The sequence below is a fragment of the Sylvia atricapilla genome, chromosome 5, assembly GCF_009819655.1.
Source record: "Sylvia atricapilla isolate bSylAtr1 chromosome 5, bSylAtr1.pri, whole genome shotgun sequence".
Classification (NCBI taxonomy): Eukaryota; Metazoa; Chordata; class Aves; order Passeriformes; family Sylviidae; genus Sylvia; species Sylvia atricapilla.
Window position 1 is genome coordinate 21855682 of NC_089144.1, and position 13802 is coordinate 21869483.

At 43.5% G+C, this 13802-nt stretch overlaps 1 protein-coding gene across 3 annotated transcripts in view; it reads left to right on the forward strand.

Moving 5' to 3' along the window:
• Positions 1 to 13802, forward strand: part of EXOC4 (exocyst complex component 4) — a 303602-nt gene that overhangs the window by 21377 nt on the left and 268423 nt on the right. For all 3 annotated transcript variants that reach the window (XM_066318880.1, XM_066318881.1, XM_066318882.1), the window contains exon 3: positions 1048 to 1242. In XM_066318880.1, the coding sequence (XP_066174977.1) occupies positions 1048 to 1242 (195 nt within the window). The remainder of the gene's footprint in view (positions 1 to 1047; positions 1243 to 13802) is intronic.

Here is a 13802-nt window from a genome sequence, read left to right on the forward strand (position 1 = left end):
AGAGGGTGTTTCATGGAGCTGTTATTTACCAGTGTCCAGTTTTGCTCCACTGATGTGTTTTTCACGTGAACAAGGTAGGAGAAAGTGCAGCTGAAGTGGGATTTGTGGAGTGCTTTAAAGGCTCATTATTTAAAAATAAATTGAAGGGCTCCTTCTGAGTGTCTCTTCATGTGTAATTCAGTGAGAGTTCAGCCTGAGATAAGGTTGAGCCCCAAGTATTCATAGCTTATCACCAAACAAGAGTGGTGTGAAGGCAATGTGTGAAGCTGTGCTGCTAATTGCTTCCACATTTTAGTATGGATTGTTGATTTGCATTCTGCAGGAATAGCTAGGTTACACTGACCTTACCAGGGAGAATCTGAAAGCAGGGAATGCTGTGAGTTGAGAGAATGGAGAAAGAAAACTCTTGGTGCTGCCTGAAGGGAGAAAAATAAGAGATTTTGCCACTTGGAATATGGCACGAGGCTCATAACCAAACTGCATAGCCAGCACGAAAGGGTTTGTAATGGCTTGATAAATAATGGAAATGCTGAGTTGAAGTCATAAATGTTCTGATTAAATCTTCTCTTCAAAAAACCTGATATTGCTCAAGTTATTGGGAAAATTGTTTTACTCTTAGCTGGTCTTGTTTCAGAGAAATAACACCAAATTTGAAGAAAGGAGGAGACTGCCAAAAGATTTAATAGGCAGATGGAAAATGTTTGCAGCAGGAAAATTAGTGGTGGCTCATTTGCTTCCACAGAAAATTGGATTCTTGCTGTTTGCCAAAATACTGAATTGGTTTTGGGGAAATGGCCTTGGTTGTGGTTAACAGGATCTGGTGTTTAATTGCCTTGTGGTACTTCAATTAAATTTTCACTAGGGGTATAAAACTTGGATTAAAGAACATTTCACGATGAGAGAAGTTCGGTTTTTAAGGTCTCCTCAGCCAAGGCAGCATGAAGGAGATCAAATTTGGTTTTTACCCTGGTGATACTTTTGGAATTCCTAATAAAGCAGACATGGGGCTGCTCTCACGTGTCATTAACCCTTGCTGTGCTGCTGCAGGTGAAGGAGAACCTGCTGTCCTGCAAGATGCTGCTGCACTGCAAACGGGACGAGCTGCGCAAGCTGTGGATCGAGGGCATCGAGCACAAGCACGTCCTGAACCTCCTGGACGAGATTGAGAACATCAAACAGGTCCCTCAGAAGCTGGAGCAGTGCATGGCCAGCAAGCGCTACCTCAATGCCACGGACATGCTGGTACCTTCCTTCCCCTTCTCTTTATTTTAACTAATTATCCAGACACCTGCCTTGATCATCTTCTTCCTTAAAAACTTGTCAATTATTTCAAACCCATTTTTCTTATAGAAGGAACTGTCCTGTGTCTCTCCTCTTGCATCCCCAGAATGCACTCACAACTTTGGTCGTTCCTCTGAGGGGAGGGATGGTTCCCTCAGAGGGGAGATCACAACTCTGGTCTTTATTCAGAAGGCAGGTTCTTGCACAGTTTAAGTGGCTTTGCCTCATTGTCTGGATGAGAGGACAAAATCTTCAGGTTTAGGTTGGGCAGTAGGTGGAAGTTCTTCACAGAAAAGGTGATTAGAGGTGGGAATGAACTGCCCAGAGAGCTTTGGAGTCCCCACTCCTGGAGGTGTCCAAGGAATTCCTGGATGTGGCACTCAGTGGTGAGGATTTGCCATAGGTTGGACTTGATCTCAGACATCTTTTCCAGCCTAATTGGTTTTGTGACTGATTTTTTTCCCCAGGGCTCTCGATCCTTTCTGCTTACTTCCAGCTCTTGTTTAATCTCTTTTTCTCCTTTCCTTCAAGTGTTTTTTCTTTTCAGTTCCATCTCTTTTATAAGCTTGCCTTTCAGTTCCAGTCTTGTGCAGGAGTCAGAAGTTTCCTGGACTTCTCTAATAACAATTTCTTTTTCTAAACTTAACAAGCACATTTTCTCACCAGGCTCTAGTCCTTCCTTTCCTGCAACTGTCTTCTAGCAATTTAAAACAAGAGAGGTGATTTTTCTCTTCTTAATCCTGACGTGTGGAGTGCTCAGTCCAGGTCTGGGCCCTCCAGTAAAGACAGATGGAGTTACTGGGTCCAGCTGGGGATGACAGGGATGCTTAAGGAGCATCTCACACGTGGAGAGAGGCTTGGAGAATCCTCAGGGAGACGGTTTTGATGGTTATTATTTCACAGAAAACAGAGCCAGACTCTATTTAATGGTGTCCAGGGATGGGAGAGAAGAGGAATGTGCATAGGCTGAAACCCAGGGAGTAGTTTGATCCTAAACCAGCCCGTTTTTACTGTAAGGATGCTTGAACACTTGAACAAGTTCAACCCCCAGAGAGGTTTTGGGGTCTCCCTCTGTGGAAAATTTCCAAATCCAGACTAGACATGGGCCCTAAGTGCCCATGCTTGGGCAAGGACATGGATTTGATATTCTCTACAAGTCCTTTCCATCCTGAACCACTCTATGGTTAAAAAGTGAAGGCAAAAAGTGCCACCTCCATTTCTTACTCCTCTTTGCCAGAAAGTGCCTTTAAGGGCATCTTTTCATTGCCTTATTTAGTTGGTTGTTTTCCACTTTGCTGTCCTTTGTTGTCTCTCTTAGCTGTGCCTCTTCATTTATTTTTAATAAGTCATTACCCAACAGGAGAAAGAGCTGGAAATTGTCACCCTGAACTTTAATTTCCTCCTTTTTGCTTTATCTTATTTGAACTTAAACATGACTTTGTGAAACTTACCTTGTTCCCTCTGCTGGATTTCCCACTCATGCCACTCTCATCCCACCCTCCCAAGGCCTGGTTTTTGTTGTTGCTGTCACATCCTTGTGTCATCATCTTTTTGTTTCTCTGTTCCTCCTCTTCGCCTGTGCCAGCCCTGCTGCAGTGACGGAATCCTGGAGTAGTTTGGGTTGGAATGGACCTGAAATTTCATCCAGTGCCACCCCTGCCATGGCAGGGACACTTTCCACTGTCCCAGGCTGCTCCAAGCCCCATCCAGCCTGGCCTTGGACACTTCCAGAAAAGGGAGAATCAAAGTGTGGTGTTTGCCTGATAATTTCAATTTTCAGCTGTAAAAAAGGAGGTGTAAATTAAGGGTGTTCAGTGTAAGTACCAAAATATGATACAGTTGCCATCATTATGAGTTGAAATATTGGTGCTTTTTTCAGCAGTTTACTTGGTTTGGTGGGGTGTTTGTTTTTGTTTTGTGGTTTTTTTGAGGGAGGAGTTTGGGTTGTTTGTTTTTTTTGTGGGCTCCTTTTCAAATTAAAAAAATTCTTCTCAAAATTCCAGACAAGTAATCAATTTCTGATATGAAATCTGTGTTTTAGGAAGTGTAAGAAGAAAAATTACCTTGCTTAAGATTTCTCCTACATTATGCTTTAGAAATAGTTTTCAGCCTGTGTATTTGATACCTTCCTGGCTTGCAATATTTTGTGTACATTTATTTTAAACATAAACACTTATGTATATATAAATATGTGTGCTTGGGTGAAGTTGCCTGTGGCTATGAGGGAGAGACAGCATTAGATCTTTCTGATTTATAGGCTTCTGCAGCATTTCTGTTGCTGCTCTGTGTTTGGTTGGGTTTTTTTTTTTTTTTGTTTTCAGTGTAGCAAATATTTTCTAATAAATCAAATAATAATGATATAAAAAGCAGCTGTTACTTCATGGGCTTTTTTGAATATACATCAAGGAATGCAGAGAAACCTCAAGTGGAAATTGAACACTCAATTTCAGCCACTTGCAATTCTCATTTGAAGACAAATGTGCCTGGATAAAGAAACAGTAATTCACCTGCATTTGCAGCTTTTCCCTGGCCAAAAATCACTGCAGGCTCATTGGCTTTTGCCATCTTGTGTTAACACAGCCCTGTGAGGCTGTGATGTTGTAATCACTCACTGGCTGCAGGATAATTCCCTTCTCCTTTGATATGATAGGAACATTATGTAAAATCATTACTGATCTGTCAGGGAGGCACAGTGTCCATAGATCTGCCTGTCCTTTGGTTTCATTCCTCAAGGTAAACAGCTGCTCGTGGCTCAGGAAAAGCCCAAAGTGATCTGACAAGGAGTTTGCAGCCCTCACCCTGCAACTTGCAGCCCTGATTAATGCTGTTCCTGTAGCCTTGTGCTCCATCCAGTCAGAATTAGACCTTTGCAGCCCTGTGCAATCCCTCCAAAGGCATCCTTCCAGCCTGCTGCATCCCATCCCTGCAGCCTGCTCTTTGTATTCCACTCACATTAATTGGAAGTAATTTTGCCACTGAAGCGTGTTTCAAACCTCTGCATTTAAATTGAAATTTTAATTCCCTTATTGTTTGGAAAAGACGGCTGAGGATGGCTTGTTACAGGTTTCATTATCACTCAAAACTCTCCAGCTGCTGGTTCTAATGTGCAGTGACTGAGTAATGCAGGCAAGGATTGTTAATAAAAGACTGGCAGCTTTTCCCAGTCGGATAAACACAATGCAGAGGTATTTTGTGACAGCTTACATTTGTATGAAGTTAAATTTTATTTTTTTTTTAAGTGACAGCTTTTTTTCTTTCTGATTCTGTAGCCAGCCAGAGCAGCACACAAATATCAGGTGTTCCTGTTGTGTGTTCCTCTCCAGCATCTTGATAATTCCAAGAGCACAAGGCAGTAGGATCACATTTGCTGTCCTATAATTGCACATTACAGGGTGTCTGAAAGAGCCCATTTCCAGCATCCTTTGAATTGTGACGCTTTGGAGAATTTGGGAATGTCTGGAACAGATAAAATGCCTGTTTGAGCTGGAATGCATTTTAGGGCATTTTCTATTTCTTTATGTGCCAGTTTTATGGAGTGAGTTTGTACATTTGCCTGAAATGGAGCTGTTTTTTCACACGCTGAATTACTGACAGCAATATTCACTTTTATGGGGCACTTGAGTGCACGTGCAGCCATTTGTGGGTGGTTTTTGTTTAATGTAAAACTAGAAGAGGGTTGGGGGGGGACCTCGTGGCTCTACACAACTCTCTGACAGGAGGGGACACCCAGGGAAGGTCAGGGTCTGCTCCCAGGGAACAGGGACAGGAGGAGAAATGGCCCCAAGTTGCACCAAGGGAGGGTCAGGTTGGATATTGGGGAAAATTTCTCGTAGAAAAGGTGATGGTGGCACAGTCCCAATCATGCCTGGGGAAGGCTGACCTGGAACAGAGACTGGACAGAGCTGGAGAATAAAGTAGATATTTATTAAAAGGCCTTTAGGATACCCTTTGGGCAGGACAAGAGCCTGGCCAGGGCTACACCCAAGGTGGGCCCAAAATGGCTGACTGCTCACGAGGTCTCACACTTTTTAAAGTTTTGGTCCATTTGCATATTGGGGTTTAATTGTCCAGTTACAGCTTCAGGTTGTCAGGTCTCATCCTTGTTCCTCCCTTCAGCCCACCCCTGTTTGTGCTTTTGGGCCTGAAAGTTGTCCTTGGTCTTCATCAGGAAAAGGATTTGTTTTGTCTCCCTGCTCTGTGCAGAGAGCTGACCAGCCCCTAACATGAGGCTCAGATCTATACCCCAGGCAGCACAGAACCTGAAAAACATGAAAGCCAAAACTTAAGGCATCACCCCTCACTGGAGAGATGTAAAATCCATTTGCATGTGGCACTTGGGTCCATAGGCCAGTGGTGGCCTTGGCAGTGCTGGGCATGGTTGGACTTGATGATCTGAGAGCTCTTTTCCAACCTAAACAATTCCATAATTCTGCCATCAGCTCTTGAGGGAAAATTGTGACCCAGGAGGAGCTTCTTAAGACCAGTCTGCAGAGAGGGGAGCAGAGCAGGGACCAGGGACAGATTGATGTCACTTCTCTGGAAGCCTGAGCTCGACTGCTGGAAGGAGGAATCCAAGTTCTTCCAGAGGAGATGTTTTGGAGTGCTCCACACCACCAGAAGCCAGAGCAGAGATCAGCAGCAGTGGCCAGGACAGGAGATTCACCCTTGGAGGGAACAGTTTCATGTCCAGTCTCTCCAGCACTGGACTGTGCATTGATCACACTCTGCATAGTAATTAATAAATTAATTAGCTCAAGATTGTGGGGATCTGTGCTGTTAATTTAATTCTTCTGATTCCACCGTTGACCCATGAGATCCCTGTAGGGAAAACTTAATATTTGCCATTTGTTTCTATAATTTAAGAACTGAAATGCTGACAACAGTGAAGACATATTAAATAAAGTAATTCAAGGTCTTATCATAAAATTAAATTAAAATCTTTAGGTGACTTTGGATTTCTGTCTGGATTTGCCCTTGTGGCAGGTAATAAACACTGCAACTGCAGAAATCTATCCATGGGATAAGAGGGAGGATCATTGCTATTTCCAGCTGATTTTTTTTAAATTAGGAACACAAGAAGGAAGAACGAAGGTGGAAGAAGGAAGGATGGAACCCTTTTATTATTATTCACTTAATTTTTCCCATCCTTGTGTTAGAGTGAGGAATTGGTGTTTTCCTCATGGGCACATCCTTCTCCTGTGTCTTTTCCCCAGGAATTAAAAAGCTGCCAGTATTTTGTTTCTCCAGAAGCAGAGAATGCTCCAACACCTGCTTTTCTTTCTTTTCAAGTGTTGACTTCAGGTTTTTAATGTCAGGAAAATAATAAGTCTCCTGCTCTGCTTTCTGATGTGAGTAACAGTAGGATTTTTTTGAGCTTTCTCTCTGCACATTTGGCATTTTATTAAAAAAAAAAAAAAAAGTTTTGTTTATTTAAAGGCAGGACTTTACAACAGATCTGAGTGACTGGGTGACAACAGAGGCAGAAGTGGAAGGGGTGTTAATGAATGGAAATGCTGTGCAGAAGTTATAGAATCCCAGGATGGTTTGGGTTGGAAGGGACCCAAAAGCTCATCCAGTGCCACCCCTGCCAGAGACAAGGACACCTTCCATTGTTCCAGGGTGCTCCAAGCCACATCCAGCCTGGCCTTGAGCACATCCAGGGATCCAGGGGCAGCCACAGGTTCTCTGGAAAACAAATGAAAGCGGCACAGGAAAAGGAGATAGAGGAGAAGTGAAGTAGGGCAGGAATATCCTGGAGAACAGTGAAGACAAGGAACCCCCCCAGTGGCTGCGAGAAGAGGGAGTCAAACTACTGAGATACTTTCTCAGGAGCTGAGGGTGTTTTTTGCTCTGTGTGTAAAATAGTTTCCCTCTTCTTACTCATCCCATAATGAGCATCCCATTCCAGAGAAGCTGTGGCTGCCCCTGGATCCCTGGAATGTCCAAGACCAGGTTGGATTTGGCTTGCACACCCTGGGACAGTGGAAGGTGTCCCTGCCATGGCAGGGGTGGCACTGGATGAGGGTTAAGATCCCTTTAACCCAAACCATTCCAGGATACTTTGTCCTGCTCAACAACCTCCAGCACTCCTCACTTTTCTGTTCACTCCACATTAATCCTCTGAAGAAGCCTTTGGAGTGACAACACCTCCCTGGAAATCTCGGGCTGTTTGTCGCCCTGGGCATGGCTGAGAAATTTCATTTTTATTACTTGACTGCAGCTGCCACCTGTGGCTTTCCTCAGCATGGCACAAGGAGAGGCTTTCAATTAAAAACGCCTTGTAGTGAGCAGAGTCCTTACACCTTAAGTAGCCTGGAATAATGAAATAAATAAAAAATAGCAGTGCAGTTCTCAGCCTGCATTTTATTTACTGCCTGCCTTTCAGCTGGAACAAGGAAAATCAATAAAAACACTTTCATTTTGTTTCTGCGTTCCTTAGTGCAGCGCTGGGATTCAGGTGCTGCCGTGGAAGAGTTTTTTTTATATTTTGGAATTAAGTAGGTGGAAATAAGAGACCTGGGTTTGTTTGGGATTCTGTAGAAATGCTTCTATAGGTAAATTTAAATCTGGGCTCTGCTTGAAATTCCCTTTTTAGAAGTGGCATCTCCAGGGTTGTATCTCATTTCATGTAGGTTTCTGTTAATTGCTAATGATTGGCAAATCTGCTGATTTCATAGGGTGAGGGATACGAGAGAAAGAGGCACATTGGGTTTTGTTAATTTTATTGATTCCATGTTTACTTGGAATATGTTCTGGTGATTCACAAAGCCATGGAAATCATGGCCTTTGTGTGTCTGGTGAAAGGTCGGGGGCCGCACAAGGAAGATTTGAGGGCATTTGGTTTATCCAGGTTGAGTTTGGTAGAATACTGATAAGTTCCTTATGCAGAAGGACCGGGAATGTTGACTCTTAGATCACTTTTCACCTCTCTTCTGTAATTTTTCCCCATTTTTTCCTTAAATACTGCTTTGATTATTTTTTAAAATAAACTTTAGGCTCGTTTTAACCACATTAGAACGTGAAATTTCTGCCCCTTAGAAACACCTTCTTTTTTTTCCCCTGGGCATAGTTATCAATGACTTGCTCTCACTCTTTTCCTGCTGTAATTTACATTTTCAGGGCAGTCTCTTGCATGAAGTTTTAGTACCTAAAGCTGCTTCATTTGCATGACCCCAGCTCCTCCTCAGGGCCTCTCAGAGCATCATCAGGAGGCTCTTGGCTCTGCTGATTACAACTCTCCCTTTCAGCTGGTGAAAATTTATTTAAGAAGAAACCAGACTGTGATGAAGGTAGGGCAGAGTTGGAATACAGAGGATGCTTTTCCAGCAGTTGTTGGTCTTTCCAGGAACTCTTTTCTAAACTCTGGAGTGTAAGACAGAATTTTATCCCCAGTAAAACATTGCAGCAACACCATGAAAAAAATTGTTGAAGGGTTATGGGATGCTTTAAAATAATCCAGATAAATCTGATTGAATTACTTTGAAAATGCAGCTTTAAAGCTGGCAGAAAGGTGTAATAAATTCAGTTTTTACTAAAGCATATGAAACATTTGGGATGAAAATGGAAATGAGAATGGAAGAAGTCTTGGGTAATTTCAGTGATGCCAGTAGATAATTCTGCCTTTTCAGGGAAGTCATTTGTTTATACTGGTGGAGAAATTGCAGAATTTGTGTTCAGGTCCAAGTGAGCAGTTGGATAAAACTCTTGTTTTTAGCCCCTCTCTTCTTTGAGCACCACTTTTGGTTCCAGCACTTTGTTGCTAGGAAGGCATTGATGAATTACAGTGAGTGGAGGAGGAAGGAGAATGATTGATGGGTGACTGAGGCAAATGCAAAGGAATTAAATTTCTGTAGCTGAAGGAAAGGACAGCAAGTGAGGAACATAATTTTATAAATATTTAAAAGTTTGCCGAGGGAAAACAGTGTTTGGTCATTGCCATTGGAACACTTCAGAAAAATAAAAGCTGTTTGTCCTTTGTGTTAAGGTGTTTCAGACCAGGTTTGCCCAAAATAACCCTTTTTCTTTTGTCTGTACATGTTTTTCTCTCCTTCCCCCCTCAGATCACTTTACTTGTCCCAGGATGAGCTGTCTTCCTGCAAACTGAGCACTTTTTTGGTGTGTGTAGCTCAAAATCCAAGTGATTTTCCAAACCTCTCCCCCTCTCAGCTTCAGTCATCTGTGTCATTGCCCCCCTTTTTGTGCATAATTTGCTCACAAACCCTTTCATGCCGTGGAGTGAGTTCAGCTCTTCCCGAAACATTGCAAAAGGAATCATAATCATAATTTATAATTCCGTCTTTGCTTTTTGCTTGTTGATTCTTACGAGATTTTTAAAGGTGAACAAAGCTGGGAACAATTTCTTCCCTCACCGAATATCCGTGGTGTTTACACTGAGTGCTGTCCATCAGCTCCTCATTAATCCTCATTAATGGTCCATTAATGGGTTCCTTTGCTCCTTTTCCTGTTTTTAGGGAGAAAGAGGCAGTGGCAATCAGGAATATTTTCACTGATGTCTCTGCTTTCCCTCTTTCCTGTGATTTTACCTGAAGACTCTGCTGTAGGATCACCAGAATGGTTTTTAAGTTCAGGGTCATCTTTACTAATTCTTATTCACTGATTTGTTTTGATGCCACCTTGCACTGTGCTGTGGCAATTTGGCAGCAGACAATTCCCAACCTTTGGATTTCTTATTTTTTAAGTTTTCCTTGTATCCCATTATTTGGCTGGCCCCTCCTCAAAGGCTGAAAATCACTTTTCAACTTCATCCTGATTCACCTCGCAACCAAAATACTGCAACAAATCTACAGATGAAACACACACTTGGTAACACTTGTGTCAAGGTTGGAATTAAAAGATATAAATGCAGTGTAAAGCAGGTTTAATCAGGTATTCATTAAAGTGTTGCCAGCAGTGGAGGCTCCAAGTGCTTCAAAGACTTGTTTTTTTGGGTGTTATTCTGTGATTCCCTGCATTGTCCATCAAAAATATGGGAATTTTGCAGCCTTAAATTCAGGAGCTTTTTGCTTATTTTACTACTAATAAACTTAGGAGTGAATTGGAGTTTTGAGATGGGTAAAAATAGACAAATCCTGGTGAAGTAAATGTTTTCTCACTGCACTCCAGGTACAATTCAAGTCCAACAGCTTTATTTGTTCCCCTCCCTTTCCTCAAGTTGCTTTTTCCGTGGCTTTTTCTCAATCTGTCACAGCTCCTGTGCCAAGGCAGTGGGTGGCACTGGAGTTGGGTGACACAGGAATTGGATGGCACAGGAGTTGGATGACACAGGAATTGGGTGACAGGAATTTGGTGACACAGGAGTTAGGTGACACAGGAGTTGGGTGATGCAGGAATTGGGTGGCACAGGAGTTTGGTGATGCAGGAATTGGGTGGCAGAGGAGTTGGATGGCACAGGAACTGGATGGCACAGCAGTCGGGTGACACAGGAGTTAGGTGACACAGGAATTGGGTGACACAGGAGTTGGGTGATGCAGGAATTGGGTGGCAGAGGAGTTGGATGGCACAGGAACTGGATGGCACAGCAGTCGGGTGACACAGGAGTTAGGTGACACAGGAATTGGGTGACACAGGAGTTGGGTGATGCAGGAATTGGGTGGCAGAGGAGTTGGATGGCACAGGAACTGGATGGCACAGCAGTCGGGTGACACAGGAGTTAGGTGACACAGGAATTGGGTGACACAGGAGTTGCGTGATGCAGGAATTGGGTGGCAGAGGAGTTGGATGGCACAGGAACTGGATGGCACAGCAGTCGGGTGACACAGGAGTTAGGTGACACAGGAATTGGGTGACACAGGAGTTGGGTGATGCAGGAATTGGGTGGCACAGGAGTTTGGTGATGCAGGAATTGGGTGGCAGAGGAGTTGGATGGCACAGGAACTGGATGGCACAGCAGTCGGGTGACACAGGAGTTAGGTGACACAGGAATTGGGTGACACAGGAGTTGGGTGATGCAGGAATTGGGTGGCACAGGAGTTTGGTGATGCAGGAATTGGGTGGCAGAGGAGTTGGATGGCACAGGAACTGGATGGCACAGCAGTCGGGTGACACAGGAGTTAGGTGACACAGGAATTGGGTGACACAGGAGTTGGGTGATGCAGGAATTGGGTGGCAGAGGAGTTGGATGGCACAGGAACTGGATGGCACAGCAGTCGGGTGACACAGGAGTTAGGTGACACAGGAATTGGGTGACACAGGAGTTGGGTGATGCAGGAATTGGGTGGCACAGGAGTTGGATGGCACAGGAATTGGGTGGCACAGGAGTTGGATGGCACAGAAATTGGATGGCACAGGAGTCGGGTGACACAGGAATTGAGTGGCACCTGGGAGTGTTTCTTGCTTCTGTTCTGCCTTTCACAGCACTTTGGTTCACAGGTTTGGGTTGGAATTGAGTTTGGTAGCCACAGGACATAATCCTTGTGCAGCCTAAACGATGAGGCCTCCTGAGCTTTTTCAATCATGACTTGAAGCAAATTAAATTGAAGCCATTTTCTCTTCATTTGTAGAATTTGGAATAATGGGGGTTTTTTTGGTGTTTCTGTAATGGCAAGAAGAACAACCATCAAACACCACTGTCACTATCTTCTTCTGACACTTTTCTGCTTAAAGCCCCTCCAGTGCCACCCCTGCTATAGCAGGGACCCCTCCCACTGTCCCAAGGATGCTCCAAGCCCCAATGTCCAGCCTGGCCTTGGGCACTTCCAGGGATCCAGAGGCTGCCCCAGGAATTCTATTCCAGGGCTTCCTAGGGAAGAGAGGGCTCAGCATTTGTGAGTGTTGTGTCTCTTTGCCAAGTCCCAAAAGCTGCAGTGTGAGGACTTGGCTGTTTCCTGGCTCAGTCCTTATCTCCTGCACCTCCGGTGCAAATGGAATTCCCTGACCTGCTTGTTTAGATCTGCCTACATTTATTTAAGCTGGTTTTTAGTCATTTTCCTTTCCTGTACCTTGTGAAAGTGAGTCCCTTGTAAAAGCAGCAGATCAATTCTCCTTTTAAATGTCAGCTTTGTATTCACCAGCGAGGCAGCTGGAACCTTCTGGGTTGTTGCTTATTTATTTACTCTTTTATTCTGAGGGCTCAGCTTTTTCCCTTTTGTCAGATTGTGTTTGTGTACGGCTTTTTTTTTAATCTCGAGTTATGACCCACCACGTTGTTTTCTTTTAACCTTTCTCAGTTGTGTGTTCATGTTTTCATATCTGTTTATCCAAATTCAGAACAGAGTGGTTTCTCAGCCGGAAAGGATTTGGTTTTCTATTATTAATAATAGAGGAAGGAATGCTTCCTTGTGAGGGTGATGAGCTTGCCCAGAGAAGCTGTGGATTCCTCATCCCTGGAAGTGCCCAAGGCCAGGTTGGATGGGGCTTGGAGCACCCTGGGATAGTGGAAGGTGTCTTTGCCCTTGGGGACTGGGTGATCTTTCATATCCCTTCCAACCCCAAACCATTCCATGATTCCATAATTTTATGATTCTATCATCATTTTGTTTTTTTTTTTCTCCTCTCCTTGAAAAAAAAAAAAGGCATCGAATTGAGACTTTCCACTTTATCTCTGCTCACTTCCAGGCCTGTGGGGGTTCAGCAGAACCTCTGAGGGAGTAAATAGATTCCACTGTGAGCAGATTGGGAAACTTTGGCTGAAGTCAGGAAAGAAAGAATTTTGACAAATACCTTGTTAGCACTTAGGTTCTCGTTTGTTGTAAAATGCTGAATTAAACCCTTCCAAATTGCCTGTTACACTAAGCAAGTGTTTAGCTGTGTTTTCTTTTTAAGGCAATTAAGCCCTGCTATAAACTGCCTGTGACCTTTAAACAAGCTGCCTAATGGTGCTGGTGCCACGGTTATTTTCTATAAACTTGCAATTTTTAGCTTATACAAAAGCACAGCTCTTTTTTTTCCAGGCTTATTTCATCTCTATTTCCTAAAGGGTCTTTGCTTTATTGTAGGTACTAATGAGTAGAGAGAGATAAGAAGATTTGAACATCAGGAATTACTATCAGATCATCGAAGCCAAATTCTCCGCTAATCCAGGCCAATATTTTAATTAGTGTTTGACTAAATTACAGTTATTGTGTGTTCATGAGCAGCTTTCAATGGGACAGAGAGCTGAATTCAAGAATTAAAGGAGATGCTGGTGGGGACTGCCCATTCTTTTGATACAATTTGCTCATTGTGAAGCAGTTTTATCCCCAAGAATAACAAGTTGTTTATTGTTGATTCTCTTTTCCAGCTGCTTTTGTGTTGTTGTGGCTCCTCTCTGCACCCCAGCCCCTGCCAAAAGATTCATGTGGGGGAGCTCTTCTACCTGTAATTATCTTTTGTGTCCGGCTAATCTAACACAATGCCGTGATCCCCCTGCAGAAAAACAAACAAAAATCACTTCATTTCCATTTAACTGAGCCGTGTGTGTAGAAAAGAAAGAGCCAGGAAGAGCCATCAGCTGCTTTTGCTGGACCCTTGAGCCACTCGTAATCCTTCTGTACATTTCATTTCCAGGTTTTCTTGGGCTGCTT